The following is a 15,680-nucleotide window of genomic DNA, read 5'->3' on the forward strand; positions in this document are numbered from 1 at the left end:
GTTAACTGCAGAGCCTGGCCAAGAGGATGTGACCCCGGAGCTCCAAGTCAGTTAGTTCACTATGGTCGGTGCACACCTGCGCCCACTAGGGGCGGCTGCATTGCCAGCGCCACTCACTCCCAAAACAAACCGAATCTTCTACAATTAGCTCTGTGTGTATCTATAAGATGTTACCTTCTTCGGGCCACAGCTAGGAACCCTGAAAGCAGATTATGACTCCGGTGAAACAACTTGGCCTTAAGAAGGGTGACTGTCTAAACATCTTCACAACGGATTTACACTGAAACTGTAACACGTACTGGATTGGAAACCCACACCACAGGCAGCCCCAGGAATTTGTACCAGTCCCGGTCCTGGACGGCGCTCCCGAACCAACCCTCCGGACCGCCCCTCTGGATTGCTCCACAAGACCGTCCCTGGACTGCCATCCTAAGACCGCCCCCTGAACTGCCACCCAAGGACCGCCCTCTCTAGACCGCCTCCGAGACTGTCCCCGGACCGCCCCCTAGGCCGCCCCGCGAGGTGTCTCTGGACCGCCCCCCAGACCACGCCCCGCCTCGCTGCGTCCTGGGAGTCGCAGTCCCAATCCTACTCTGGAGCTTATAGTGCGGGCTGCTTGCGCCAGCTCCGCCTCCATCCGGCGCCAGCCAAAAGGTCCCACCTCTAATCCCATCATCCATATCGCCCTCTGCCGGCCTTGCCTCAGGTCGCCCGGGTCGCGAGCCAGTTCCGGGCGCTCCGGAAGCGAACCTTTCTCTTCCGGTTTGGGCATCCCGGCAGCCGCACGTGGTTATGTGACCGGAGTTTGGGCTGCCACTGTAGGAAAAGTAACTTCAGCTGCAGCCCCAAAGCTAGTGAGCCGAGCTGGAGCCATGGAGGGCCAGAGCGTGGAGGAGCTGCTGGCAAAAGCGGAGCAGGACGAGGAAGAGAAGTTGCAGCGCATCACGGTGCTCAAGGAGCTGGAGCTGGAGTTTGACCTGGGCAACCTGCTGGCTTCGGACCGGAACCCCCCGACAGGGCTGCGGTGCGCCGGACCCACGCCGGAGGCCGAGCTGCGGGCCCTGGCGCGGGACAACACGCAGCTGCTCATCAATCAGCTATGGCAGCTGCCCACGGAGCGCGTGGAAGAGGCAATAGTGGCGCGGCTGCCCGAGCCTACCACACGCCTGCCGCGAGAGAAGCCTCTGCCCCGGCCGCGGCCACTTACACGCTGGCAGCAGTTCGCGCGCCTCAAGGGCATCCGTCCCAAGAAGAAGACCAACCTGGTGTGGGACGAGGTAAGCGGCCAGTGGCGGCGGCGCTGGGGCTACCAGCGCGCCCGGGACGACACCAAGGAATGGCTGATTGAGGTGCCCGGCAATGCTGACCCCTTGGAGGACCAGTTCGCCAAGCGGATTCAGGCCAAGAAGGAACGAGTGGCCAAGAACGAGCTGAACCGGCTGCGTAACTTGGCCCGCGCGCACAAGATGCAGCTTCCCAGCGCAGCCGGCTTGCACCCTACCGGACACCAGAGTAAGGAGGAGCTGGGCCGCGCCATGCAGGTGGCCAAGGTCTCCACAGCCTCTGTGGGGCGCTTCCAAGAACGTCTTCCCAAGGAGAAGGCGCCCCGGGGCTCCGGCAAGAAGAGGAAGTTTCAACCCCTTTTCGGGGACTTTGCAGCAGAGAAAAAGAACCAGTTGGAGCTGCTTCGTGTCATGAACAGCAAGAAGCCTCAGCTGGATGTGACGAAGGCCACCAATAAACAGATGAGGGAGGAAGACCAGGAGGAGGCTGCCAAGAAGAGGAAAATGAGCCAGAAGGGCAAGAGAAAGGGAGGCCGGCAGGGGCTTGGGGGCAAGAGGAAAGGGGGCCCGCCAAGCCAGGGAGGGAAGAGGAAAAGGGGCTTAGGAGGCAAGATGAATTCCGGGCCGCCTGGCTTTGGTGGCAAGAGAAAAGGAGGACAGCGTCCAGGAGGAAAGAGGAGGAAGTAATAGTTTCTCGCTGTCGCATCTGTCTGTAAACCAAGAACTATAAATACTAAATGTTAAGTTCTAGGTACTTGTACGGGAATTCAGAAGGACCTGGCCGCTGCCTTCATTGAGCTTGAAGGGACAGGACTGCCCTCCCCTCAAGAGAGTACGTAAGTGTTGGACTGCACAAATTCATGTTTTTCCCACAACCGAGACTTTGGCTGGAGGTGAACTTAGAAAATAATTTGGTGGAAACCGGCAAAGAGTTCTGTTCTTAAACAGCCTTTTTTCTTCTTTTTAACTTTGGAAATAGGGTGGGGGAAAGTTGGTCATATTTCACAGACTTAGATTGGTGTATATGTTTCTGCATTATTTTTACAACAAGCTTGTACATCAGAGCAGGGGAAGGAAAGACAACAGTTTCAGAATTGAATAGGCAAGTGACTGTTTAAAAGGTTAAGTAATAAAGATGTCTCATCTATTGTTGCTTTTAATTTTCTGACTACTGGGTAGCAATTGTACGTGAAGCCAGTTACCTGGATACCTGGTACATATTATTTTTTGTTTACTTTCTAAAAAACACAAAGCAGGCCGGGCGCAGTGGCTCACACCTGTAGTCCCAACACTTTGGGATGCCGAGGTGGGCAGAGGTCAGGAGTTTGAGACCAGCCTGGCCAACACAGTGAAACCTCATCTCTACTGAAAATTTAAAAATTAGCCGGATGTGGTGGCTGATGCCTGTAGTCCAAGCTACTTGGGAGGCTGAGGCAGGAGAAGCGTTTGAATCTGGGAGGTGGAGGTTGCAGTGAGCCCAGATCGTGCCATTGCATTGCACTCCAGCCTGGGCAACAGAGGAACACTCCATCTCAAAACAAAACACAAAGTAGTTAAATTATGATGGATTCAGTGAGACCACTTTTACACGTATACTTCTTTTTGTATCAGATATAATATTGAAAGTAGTAAAACCCATGTCTTTTTTAAAAAGATTTTATGCCTTTCAACACTGAACAGATGGATTTCCTGTAAATGATCAATTTGGGCTTCATTGACTAATGGTAATAATCCTCATTAATCCAGAAAACACTTAAATCTTTTTCTCCATTTATATCCCCCATTGTTTGTTTTTGTTTGTTTGCTTGCTTTTAAGCTCGACATCAAGTATAGTTTTGTTTGGGAAAAAAAAGAAACAGACCCATAAGATCCTTAATTAGGATATTATTATCTTTTTTTTTTTAATTCCAGGGTACACGTGCAGGATGTGCACATTTGTTACATAGGTTAACGTGTGCCCTGTTGGCTTGCTGCATCTGTCAATCCATCACCTGAGTATTAAGCCCACTGTCCCCTTCTATCCCCCTCCCCTAGGCCCCAGTGTGTGTTGTTTCCCTCTCTGTGTCCATGTGTTCTCATAGAACATTATTATCTTTCAATTCATTTGTCAAGTTGGCCTGAGCTGGTTGTTTAGGAGGTGAAATGTTTACATAGCTGTCCTTGGTCTTCTTCCTGTTCATCAGTTTCTTCCAGTTTGATCTCAGTAAATTTATTTCTGTAAAACTTAGTATCTCCTGAAAAGATTCAGATTTCATAATAACAGATTGCTAAAAATGCGAATTAGTTGTTACTGTCTTTGGATACTTTCTGATAAGGTTGAGCTTTGTCGCTAATCAACTTTTCCACTGGGACATGGCAGATAGGGCACTGCCAAGCCCTCCCAGAGCATAGTCTAATCATGGCAAGTTTTAACTACTAATGAAACCATTTTGCTTTCATCAAAAACAAAGCCATTCACACCACTTTTAACAAAGACCCTAGACTCTGCGAGGTTCTTGTTTACTGTGAAATGATTTAAAGGCAGGCTCTTGATCACTTAAAGTACTCTCAGAAGACAAAGTAACATTTTAAAGGATTCACAGTGGAAAAAGGATGTCCCTGTTCCTCTCCCTTTCCCCAAGTCCTCAACATGTGAAAAGCAGAGGGTAATTAAGGAGATTTAAGGCAGGACCTTAAGGAGCAAGTTACCTTCTACGGCAGTATGATGCAAGTGCCGCTGGGGCAGCTGGGTTCTGGTTCTGACTCTGTGGGAAAATGGCCCTGAGCCCGACTGAACTGGAGCTTTAACTGGTGACCCCGCAGAGCGGGTGGGCAGGCGCGGCAGAGGGACGGGAGGCTGGCCGGCAGCTGGGATTGGCCGGCGGAGGGGGCGGTGTAAGGACCTGGGGAGGGAGAAGGACACCACGAGCCATGGCCGCGGCCGCCCAGACCCGGGTAGCGCATTTGCTGAGGCAACTGCAGCGTGCAGCGTGAGTGCAGGGCTGGTGGGCGGGCAGGGGGCCGCAGGATGCTGCTGTGCCCACGCAGCCCCCTGGGTGTGACCCGCTCGGGGCCCTGCGCAGTCTTCGCTTACTTTCAAGAATTCTGGGAAAGGGATACTGCCCTGCGCTTCCACCGTGCGCTGCGGGGGACTGCCAGATCACACTGTACGCAGTGCGTCCTCGCAGGGCGCAGTGAGGCAGCCTTTATCCACTTGTCTACCGAAGGAAACAACAGGCCCAGAGAGGACCTGGTCCCACATCGTGGCAGGCAGTGGAGAGCCTGACACGGTGGCCGAGACAAATTCATGTATGCAGTTGACACATATTTATTGGACATATATTATGTGCCAAAAATTATTCTAGGTTCCGGGGTTACAAAGATGAAAGGCTCTGGAGCAGTTTGAAGTCTAGCGGGGAATGGGAAGAGGGGACAAGGGTAAAACCAGCCACAACAGACTGGGTGTAGAGGGGAAGGATGGGTGTGAGAAGTCGCAGAGTCACACTCCCTGGCGTGTACAGGGAGACAGGGTATTCAATGTTATGACGTGCCTGCTCCCTGCAGAAATGCCAGGTATATCATGGTCACCTGATAAATACGTGCTGACTGCAAGTGCACAAGTCTGCCTGGGAAACATGGAAAACTTTGAGATCAGTAGGAGGAAAGGCAGGGCCTGGAGAGGAATAGGCAGAGAGAAGAGCAGCGCCAGCGATGGAGGCATAGTCCCAGGATCCAAAAGTCAACTCGACCTACCTTCATAGGAGGTGGTAAGGATGGAGAAGACAGCTGATAAAAGACCATGAATAAGAAAATAGCTAACACCATGAGCCAGGCAGTGTCCTACACACTTCAAATGGACTATCAGTATAATTATAACTCTAATCCTTTCACTGACCCTATGAAATACGGTATTGTCATCCTCATAGATATGGAAATAAAGGCATGGAGAAGAATTTGACCAGTGTCACACAGCTAAGCAAATGACACAGTCATAATTTGAACCCAGATACTTGCTTCATAGTCCTTGTTCTCAGACCTGTGCTAAGGAATTTGAATTGTGTCCTGTAGACAATGGAAAGCCATTGAACGATATTTCTCACCATGAAACACTACTATTTTGAAATGCCCCATGACAAAAGAATTCCATGGCCAAATAAGTTTGGGAAGCTCCTTACTGCTGTATTGCTCTCGGTGAATCAAAATGTACATTAGACATGAAGGACTCTGAGAAGCTACAGAAAAAACAAAGCTGTGTTCAAGTTTTTGGTTCTAAACCTGTGTCATCATAGAACTCTTTGTCACACACCACCATTCATATCCCATGGAACCAGTGTGATACAGAATATGTTTTTGGAATGATTGTATGAGAAGGGAGTGTGGCATGATCAGAACCGTGTTGGCACATTGTGGTGGAAATGTGGAGTAAAGAGGAAGGACTAGAGGTCACTGTCCTGCTCCAGCCTAAAGGTAATGCCTTCAGGCACTGAGAGGCTGTTCCTTAGGTAGTTAGAAATGTTGAGACGTTGGTTAGAATCCACAGAATTTTGTATCTGAATAGTGAAGAATTGAGATTTCTGGCTTGGGCATCGGGTAAACAGTGGGCCCATTTACCAAGGCAGGGACTGTAGGAGGGTTAGTGTTAGGAGGAAGATGGCAACTTCAGTCTAGGGCATCTTGAGTTGGGCATGCTTCTGGTATATTCAGTTGGAGACGCACAGTAGGTAATAGAATGTGTTGTTCTGGGGCTCAAGAGTGAGTTGGGAACACATCCATCCGTGTGTACGGAGGACCGCTGAAGCCTTAGCAAACTCTAACCTAGAAGGAAACAGCTGAGGGTGAATTCCTGGGGAGCAGCACAGCCACAGCAGGAGTAGCAAGATGGTGCTTTCTTCTGCACATGCTTATTTTTCTAAAAGGATAAACATTTTTAAAACAGATTTCCGATACAAATCTTGGAAAGTTGGAAAATGGCATCACTGGGCCCATGTTTCATCTGGGGAAAGTGGGCTAGGGCACGGGGTGACGTGGCCACCTGCGTTGGACACGGTGTGCACTCTGGGTTTCTGCCCGACACATTCCATAGAGTAGCTGCCCTGACAACTGAATGGAGTGGAAAGAACCAGCACCAAAGGGGACAGAGGCCAGGCGTGGCCTGGCCAGAGAGGTGGGGGAAAGCCCTGGAGGGTGAGAATCACATTCTCTCTCCAGATGTGCAGCCCTTAGCCGGGCATGGTGGCAGGCTCCCAGGGTCCCAGCTACTCAGGAGGCTGAGGCAGGAGAATCACTTGAACCTGGGAGGCGTAGTTTGCAGTGAGCAGAGATCAGGCCACTGCGTTACAACCTGGGCTACAGGGCAAGACTTCATCTCAAAAAAACAAGTGCAGCCCTGCTTTGGCTGTGTTCTCTCTGGGGTACAGCAGGGAACAAAACCTAACCACACCATGCATGGGGCACAGGGGACGGGGACAGATGACAGACTAGTTAGTAAAACTGACTACATTAGCTATTGACAGGTATTAAAGAGAACGTAAAGGGGTCTGGGGACATTGAAGGAGGGATGCAATGTTTGAGGTGTTCAGAGCAGCCCTCACTGTGTTAGTTTCCTACAGCTATTGTAACAAATTACCATGAACCTGGTGGCTTAACACACATTTATCTTCTTAACAGTTCCAGAGGTCAGAAGTCTGAAATTAGTTTTATTAGGCTGAAACCAAGGTGTGAGTAGGGCCACAGTCCCTCTTGAGTGAGGCTCAGAGGTGCTGCAGAATCCACTTGCTTTTTTTTTTTTTTTTTTTTTTTTTTGAGACAGTGTCTTACTTCGTCGCCAGGTGCCAGGCGCCAGGCTGGAGTGCAGTGGCGCGATCTCGGCTCACTGCAACCTCTACCTCCCGGATTCAAGCAGTTCTCCTGCCTTGGCCTCCCGAGTAGCTGGGACTACAGGCGTGCACCACCACGCCCAGCTAATTTTTGTATTTTTAGTAGAGACGGGGTTTCACCATGTTGGCCGGGATGGTCTCGATATCTTGACCTCGTGATCCGCCCGCCTCGGCCTCCCAAAGTACTGGGATTATAGGCGTGGGCCACCATGCCCGGCCCACTTACTTGCTTTTTTCCAGCTTCTAGTGCTGTGCCTTCCATTCCTTAGCTTGTGACCCCTTCCTCCAACTTCATAGCCGGCAACCATCTTGCTTCAGTGCTCACATTTCTGTCTTTTGGGTCAAATCTCCCTCTGCCTCCCTTTTATAAGGATATGCATGATTACGTTTAGGGCCCACACAGATAATCCAAGATAATCTCCCCATCTCAAGATTTTTTTTTTTTTGAAACGGTCTTGCTATCACTCAGGCTGGAGTGCAGTGACATGATCATGGCTCACTACAATCTTGAATTTCCAGCCTCCTCAAAGATCCTCCCACTTTAACCTCCCAAGTAGCTGGGACTACAGGTGCACACCATCATACACAGCTAATTTTATTTTTTGTAGAGCTGGAGTCTCACCATGTTGCACAGGCTGTTCTTGAACTCCTGGCCTCAAGCAATCCTCCCACCTTGGCCTCCCAAAGTGCTAGCATTAGAGGTGTGTGCCATCACACCTGGCAAGATTCTTTTTTTTTTTTTAATTTTTTGAGATGGAGTCTTGCTCTGTCGCCTAGGCTGGAGTACAGTGATGTGATCTCAGCTTACTACAACCTCTACCTCCCAGGTTCAAGCAATTCTGCCTCAGCCTCCCGAGTAGCTAGGATCACAGGAGCACACCACCACACCCAGCTAATTTTTGTATTTTTATTAGAGACAGGTTTTCGCCTTATTGGCCAGGCTGGTCTTGAACTCCTGACCTCAGGTGATCTGCCTGCCTCAGCCTTCCAAAGTGCTAGGATTACAGGTATGAGCCACCACGCCCAGCCAGGATTCTTAATCATATCTGCAAAGTTCCTCTTACCATATAGGGTAATATTCACAGATTCCCAGGATTAGAACTTCATCCTCAGGAGCCATTACTCAGCTGACCACACTCACTGAGAGGGTAATGTTTGCAGGAAAACCAGTGTATGGAGAGAGCAAACCCTGTGGCTTTCAGGGAAGGAATGCGGAGGTGAAGTGCATACCTGGGTATGGAGCAGAGTGAATGAGGGGGAGATGGGAGTGTGGGGCCAAGGGTGACCCCAAGATTTTCTGGCCTGAACAACTGGAAGAATGAAATTGCCATTAGATGGAGATGGGGAAGGCTGTGGGAGGAGCAGGCTTGAGGGAACACCAGGAGCTCAGTCTTCAATAGGGAAAATGTTGACATTTCCTAGACATCCATGCAGAGATGCTGAGTGGGTGGATAAATCTGGAGTTCAGGAGAGATGCCCAAGCCAGAAAGATAAATATGGAAGTCATCAGCATCAAAGGTATTTGAGACCAGGGGAAGTCACTGAGGGGTGGTGAATCTGGAGTTCGGGAGAAATGGAATCTGGAGTTCAGGAGAGATGGAATCTGGAGTTCACTGGGTGAGTGAATCTGGAATTGAGGAGAGATGCCCAAGCCAGAAAGATAAATGTGGAAATCGTCGGCATCAAAGGTATTTGAGACCAGGGGACTGAGGGTAGAAAGAAAAGAAAAAGGTCCAGAACTGACTCCTGGCCCTCCAGGTTTGGAGTCAAGAGCTTGAAAAGAAATGAGGCCAAGAGCAGCCAGTGCCGTGAGAAGAAACCCAAGTAGTGCCCGGAAGCCAGGGAAAAACATGTTTCCAGGAAGGAGGGAGTGAACAGGAGGATGCCGCTGACACATCGTGTACCATGAGGACAGAGCTGAACTGAGCAGGGTGTTTAGTCAGGTGGAGGGCATTAGTGAGCTGGGAGGCTGGTCAGTTGAGTCGGGGTAAAAACTGAGGACAGAAGGTTCCAGAGGGAATCAGAGAAGAGAAATTGCAAGAGTGGGTATAGCCTGGTGAAGGAAAGGAGAGAGGTGGGATTGGGAGAGGAGAGAGGTTTCTGGTTTTGTTATGTAAGATGGAGAAAATGTGCTTATGAATAAGCTTAAAAAAATGCTGATAGCTGACGGATAATGTCTAACAGGGAGGGGGATTTTGATGATTCTGGGAGAGAGAAGGGAGAGCTACCAGCAAAGTCCTTGAGAAGATGAGAGGGGCTGCGATTTAGGGAACCGGAGACAGACTGGCCTTTGCTAACGGCATGGCTAAGAGGTTATCAGTGATATCAAGAGGAAGCCAAAATAATGGGGCCAGAGCCAGGAGGGCGTGTAGATGAGGTCCTTGCTCTCCCCAAGCCTCACTCTGCTTCTCTGAAGGAATCTAAAGAAGCCCACCAGTGCCTTCAGGCCATCCTAAGAAGGCAGGAACCCACAGCCTCGTCCCCCACTTCAGTTCAGGCCCTCTGTGTTGGCATGCCAGGAAAAGAAAAGAGAGGGTCAGATAAATGAAAATGTCTACATTCACTTATTTATTCATTTACTCGCTCATTTAATCAGTACAAAAGGATTACTTGGTGCTAGCCACAGGGGATAAAGTTGTGAGAAACAGTAGATCCTGCCTGGACATCACTAAATTCACAATCAGCAGGCAGATGGAAGCAGGAAAACAGCACCAGTGCGGTAAGTTGTAATGCAAAGGAAGCTCCAGAAAGGATGTGGCTCTGCGGCCTTGGGCCTCAGGGAAGGCTGCCCAGGGGAACTGACAGGAGAGAACAAAAGTTATCCAGAAGAAGAGAGAAGGGAACTATGTTGCAGGCAGAGGAAGTAACAAGGGCAGAATTCTGGAGGAGAGAGAAATTGTGGCTCATTCAAGGAAAAGAAGTTAATTTTTTCCAGGAGCTCAAACTCAGAGATGGAGTGAGTTGAATGAGGGACGAGTCAGGTGGGGGCAGGCCTGAACTTTATGTGAGAGCCTTGGGAAGCCATTGAAGCAGCTTTCAACCAGGGAGCGACATCATTGGAAATACGCCCTGACTACAGTGTGGGGAATAGAGGTGGCAGAGGTGGAGCCACGAGAAGCCAGTTGGGAATTTGGTAGGAATCCAGATGAGAGGTGATCCTGGAACCAAAGAGTGGCAGGGTCCCAGGAAAAGTGGGTGAACTTGGGTGAGGCGTGTTTGAGGCCTTGGTGCATAATGGGCTCTAAAGGGTGAGGGAGGAGGAAGGATCAGAATGGCTGAAGGCAGCCTAGGACATAACCAAACATTTAAGGAATGGGCAGAGTGGAAAAGGAGCCAGAAAAAGAACAATTAGCGGAAGCTCAGGCAAGTAGGGATCCTGGAAGCCAGGAAGAAGTTCCACTTGCCCAAAAAGGGGTGGCCACGCGTTCCATGCTGCTAGAATGAGGTGCTAGAGGTCTGAGAATCGAGGACACAGCCAGATAGCTGGACTTGCAGAGACAGCAGCCTGATTTCAGGGGCCAAGGAATGTGTTGGAGACCCGGAAACGGAGCCAGCAAATGTAGGTCAGGAGGAGAGAGAGGAAGAGTGAGCCCACCAGTGGAGGTAGGAGATGGAAAAGTTTCAGGTGCAAAACTCTTCCATATGCTGAAAAAGACTGAGTGAGGGGGAGGACGAGGAAGTACAGGACGGGTGGAGGTCCCGAGAAAGCAAGAGGGGACAGGATACAAACCACAAGTAAGAAGTAGAAATGATGGATTGGGGTAGCCTCAGAGTTTGGAAAAAATAAAAATAAAGAGGAGAGAGTCTGGGGAGGAAGCAAGTGCTCCCTGGAGCGTTCACGTTGGAAAGCTTTAAGTTTGGATTTGTTTTTTCCTTCTGCCTCACTTCTCTTATCCTTGGAGAGCGTAAAGCAGAGAAAGTCCTCGAAGCAAACAAAATTCACCGTAAAGGGACCAGCCTGGCCTGTCCCGCGTCCTCTCCCCCGGCCGCGCGGCGGGGACCACTAGATGGCAGCCGCGACTCGCGCCAGCTCTCGCCCCTGTGTCTGCTTTGACTTCACAGTTAGAATTTTTGAGATCTGGACGGCCACTGAGATCAACCCTTTTCCTTCCTCCCCTACCTTCCTTCCCTCTTGGGTGTTTTAATTCCAGATTTGAATTTTGGCGGGGAGGAGGAAGTGATGCACTCAAGTATCTACTGAGACCGCCACTGGACAAGGTCCTCTGGGCAACCCAAAGAAACATAAAACCGTCTTCCCAGCCTCGATCAGAGAGCAAGCCGGAGAAAGAAAGGCCAGGGGAGGGACTGTGGGGGTCCAAGAAACAGGAGACGACCAGGACAGGAAGGGAGACCGGAGCCAGTGCAGGGAGGGTTTCCAAAAAGGAGGACGTGGGAAACCTGTAGAGAAGCCCACCGAGAAGCGAGACGCGGTGGCTGCCTCGAGCGCGGGATGCGTGGGGTGGGCGCGCTGCTGGGGAGCGGCGCGGCGGAGACGGAGGAGCGCTTGGAGCCCGGGGCTGCAACTGGGTAGAGAAAGGTGGGGATCAGGGAGGTCTATGGGTGCAGGAACATTTCCTGAATGCTTAAGTCTAGAGCCTGTTTGAAGAAAAATTAGACACCTTGAAGACACTGGGGAAAATACAAGGCAAGTTCCCAGCAAAGGGTAATGAGTAAGAAGAGGCGCACGGGTAGCGTTAACCTTGGGTCAATTTGGTCAAAGCTCCTAACTCAGTAAGAGCTGGGGCTTCATGGAGACCAGGGACCCCCGTCTTAAACTTGCTTGTACCCCCAGAGCGCTTATCTCAGCTGCTAGCAGACACTTGATAGGAACTGCTTGAGTAAATGAATTCGCGAAAGAATGATGATGCTACCGCGCTGGGAAGACTCTGAGTCAACTTTTTGTCCATCATGATTTCTGTGTCTATATATATATTTTCTATTTTACAGTGTCTGCCAAAAACTACCAGTTCGATAGCATCTTAGCACTAGAATGCACTGTGAGTTAGCTTAAGGCTTTTCATTTTTGGGTCTCTATTTTCACTTTAGGTTTTATTCTGTTTTGTTTTCTGTCATTTTCCTTTTCCCTAGGTGCCGGTGCCCAACTCATTCTCATACTTACTCCCAAGGTAATACTTCTGTATTTTTAAACCAGCCACAATTTTGGTTTCTGCTGTTGGCCTTATAATTCATTCCGGGAAAGTGTATGGCAAGAAAACCAAGGCATGTGAGAGCCAGGTCCATGGAAACAGTTACCAGTGAAACTGACAACATGTAACTCTATACAAAGTTAGCTGAATGAATGTATGCTACTAATTACGTGTTTGGCTCAAATATATATTTAATGCTACTTATAATGCTTTTCTCTTTTCATTACTTGCCAAGTCTAAAAATGCACAGATAGGATTTTAAGAATGTCTGAGTTCGTCAAACAGAATTCGTCAAGATGAAGTCTTTGGAAGGTTCTAAGACATCTCTAAAAACTGAAGGCTAAAGAAGGTGGTTCCTAGAAAGAAAACAAAAACTTGTTTGCATAAATTTTTAAAATAATATTGTATTTCCTAAGATGTAAAAATAATGACAAAGTTTCAGTTACCACAACATCTTGATCATTACCAAACACCAAACACTGTGGTCCACAGAGCAGCAGGAAGCTCAACATCGTTTCAGCATGTCCTTAGAATGTCACGTGGATTACTGACACAACTGCTGATTTTATCTCTTCTAAGTTCAGATCTAAACATTGAGGCAAGAGTTGGAAAGGAAAGAGGCCGACCATGGAGGATCCTAAGCAGAAACCCACAGAGAAGCCCACTGGGGAGTTAGAACAGAGAGAGTAACTCACCAAGGTCTTTCTCTTGCCCAAGAAGTGACTCACCCTTCAGGACAAGCCAAGGGACCTCCCTGTCCATCATTAACTGCCATCTCTGAGGCAGAAACACGTCCAGCCTTTAAGGCCCTTCTGAACATATGCAGAATTTTGTCTTCAGCTAGTTTTCTCTAATTCTTAGTTGGTTTCAGCGATCAGTTAATTTCCTATTTGAGGGAATAAAATTAGTAATTCACATAAAGATATTCTCATTGTTTTCTAGGATCATATTTATGTATTTATCTAAAATTTAGTAACAGAAATAATAGATTTATATATACAGAGAGAGAGCGAGAGGGTCACCCTCTGTCACCCAGGCTGGAGTGCAGTGGTGCAGTCATAGCTCACTGTACCCTCAAGCAATCCTCCACCTCAGCCTCCCATGATGCTGGGATTACAGGCTTGAGCTCCTGCACCCGGCCAGATTATTATTTTTTTAAGCCTAGAGGAATCAAATAAATTTGAGTTTTGGTTAAGGGTGCCTTTGTACTCAGAGAGCTAAAGAAAGATTGTTGTCTAGATCTGATCTCTTTTCCTTAAAAAAGAAAAAGGGGCCAGGCGTGGTGACTCACGCCTGTAATCCCAGCACTTCTGGAGACTGAAGTGGGCAAATCACAAGGTCAAGAGATCAAGACTATCCTGGCCAACATGGTGAAACCCCGTCTCTACTAAAAATACAAAAATTAGCTGGTTGTGGTGGCTTGCACCTGTAGTCCCAGCTACTTGGGAGGCTGAGGCAGGAGAATTGCTTAAACCTGAGAGGCGCAGGTTGCAGTGACCTGAGATCGTGCCACTGCACTCCAGCCAGGTAACAGAGTGAGGCTCTATCTCAAAAAAAAAAAAAAAGAAAGAAAAAGAAAAAAAAAGGGTAGTGAAAATTGTTTCGTAGACTTTATCTTATGATTGACCAATATTGATATAAATATGTAAATAAAAACAAGGATAAAAATCTTTAATTAGGTCCCTCGTGTTCTAATATGACAGAAAATCATTTTTGCCATGATTAAAGCCTAATCCTTTGCAAGGAAATAGCACTTTATAAAAATGTTTATTAGGCCAGGAGCAGTGGCTCATGTCTGTAATTGTAGCACTTTGGGAGGCCGAGGCAGGCGGATCACAAGGTCAGAATTTTGAGACCAGCCTAGCCAGCATGGTGAAACCCTGTCTCTACTAAAAATACAAAAATTAGCTGGGCATGGTGGTGCATGCCTATAGTCTTAGCTACTTGGGAGGCTGCGGCAAAAGAATCACTTGAACCCGGGAGGCGGAAATTGCAGTGAGCTGAGATCACGCCACTGCACTCCAGCCTGGGTGACAGAGTGAAACTCTGTTTCAAAAAAAAAAAAAAGTTTATTAAATTTCAACAAGATAAGTAAGTTGTTTACATGCATAAGCTTGAGAAATGTAAATATCTTACTGTGATAAGTTATCCCTATGAATTAAAAAAACAACTTAATTTAAACATATTATCACAGTTGTTATTAGAAGTGTAACCAAGACTCTAATTGATGAACTTACTAATAGTTGTTCTCTAATAGTAATCCAACTCTAGAATATAGGGGATTTTGTTTTCTAGAGGATTGTTACACACGATATTTCCAAATATATATTTTAATTATAATAGAGGAAATATTTTATTATTTTCACAAATGTAGCCTCAAGTTAGCAATACATTCTATCTTAAAATGCAGGTATTGATTTTAATTTGATGTGCAACAGTGAAACCTGAAAAATATATATTTTCAGTAAGACTTCAAAGGAAATACTTACGTTCATTGCTGGATTTTACTATCAAATAACAATATTTATGCTTTATTTTTAAGACCCACTTTGATGCTAACTTTTACATTTCTAGCCCCTGGACTTTCACCTTCTGGGAAAGCAACAGATTATGCCTTTGAGGTATATTCAATCAATCCATTATTTCTTGTATGAATTACTAGAAAAAATAAAACTGGAATATTTTGCTAATGAATTATTTCATTTTAAATCTGTTATTAATTCATGTTCCATAATCTCTATTTGATCAGGCCATATATAGCAAAGTACCTGGTTAGTATAAGGGAATATAAACCTTCTGAGATCATAGCTAATGTCTAGAGTGCTGCCTTTGTAAGGTCACTAAAACAGGATAAATTCCCAATTCCACAATTTCTCTAATTTATGTAAGTTATATGTTAAATCTTTAGTTTTGTAATTATAACAATCCCAAGAGAGGTCAAAGTAAAGTAACAATTCTGGTGCATTTTTATCACACTGTAATTATTTATAATTATTTAAATTCCTGTCTCCCCCTAGTCCAGGAATTTTTTTTTTTTTTTTTTTGAGACAGAGTCTCACTCTGTCATCCCAGCTGGAGTGCAGTGGTGTGATCTCAGCTCACTGCAACCTCCACCTCCCGAGTTTAAGCAATTCTCCTACCTCAGCCTCCTGAGTAGCTGGGATTGCATGTGTGCACCTCCACACCCGGCTAGTGTTTGTATTTTTAGTAGAGACAGTTTTGCCATGTTGGCCAGGCTGGTCTCAAACTCCTGACCTCAGATGATCCACCCACCTGGACCTCCCAAAGTGCTGGGATTACAAGTGTGGGCCACAGCACCTGGCTTCAGGAATTATTAATTAAAATGTCACCAGGGGCCTGACAGTTAACCAACAGATGAACAGGCTGGGTGATGC

The 15,680-nt window shown here is 47.5% G+C and overlaps 3 protein-coding genes across 11 annotated transcripts in view; 2 read left to right on the top strand and 1 right to left on the bottom strand.

Annotated features, from left to right (window-relative positions):
• The window catches only part of CRH (corticotropin releasing hormone), a 248,080-nt gene extending 247,653 nt beyond the window's left edge, over positions 1-427 (bottom strand). For all 6 annotated transcript variants that reach the window (XR_010345559.1, XR_010345560.1, XR_010345561.1 and 3 more), the window contains exon 1: positions 175-427. The gene's annotated coding sequence lies outside the window, so the exon portion shown is untranslated. The remainder of the gene's footprint in view (positions 1-174) is intronic.
• Positions 428-753: 326 nt separating this feature from the next.
• On the top strand, positions 754-2,431 carry RRS1 (ribosome biogenesis regulator 1 homolog). The gene has a single exon (XM_012463696.2). It carries the CDS (start codon positions 873-875, stop codon positions 1,968-1,970), a length of 1,098 nt encoding a protein of 365 aa, XP_012319119.1. The 5' UTR covers positions 754-872; the 3' UTR covers positions 1,971-2,431.
• Positions 2,432-4,166: 1,735 nt separating this feature from the next.
• Positions 4,167-15,680, top strand: part of ADHFE1 (alcohol dehydrogenase iron containing 1) — a 45,497-nt gene continuing 33,983 nt past the window's right edge. For 3 of the 4 annotated variants that reach the window (XM_064384251.1, XM_064384250.1, XM_012463694.3), the window contains exons 1-3: positions 4,167-4,252; positions 12,227-12,264; positions 14,860-14,906. In XM_064384251.1, coding sequence (XP_064240321.1) covers positions 4,194-4,252; positions 12,227-12,264; positions 14,860-14,906 — 144 coding nt within the window. In that variant the 5' untranslated portion in view covers positions 4,167-4,193. The remainder of the gene's footprint in view (positions 4,253-12,226; positions 12,265-14,859; positions 14,907-15,680) is intronic. The other variant, XM_064384252.1, reaches the window with a different exon arrangement.

This window comes from Aotus nancymaae, unplaced genomic scaffold, assembly GCF_030222135.1.
Source record: "Aotus nancymaae isolate 86718 unplaced genomic scaffold, 86718_ANA_hifiasm-v0.15.2.pri h1tg000036l, whole genome shotgun sequence".
NCBI lineage: Eukaryota > Metazoa > Chordata > Mammalia > Primates > Aotidae > Aotus > Aotus nancymaae.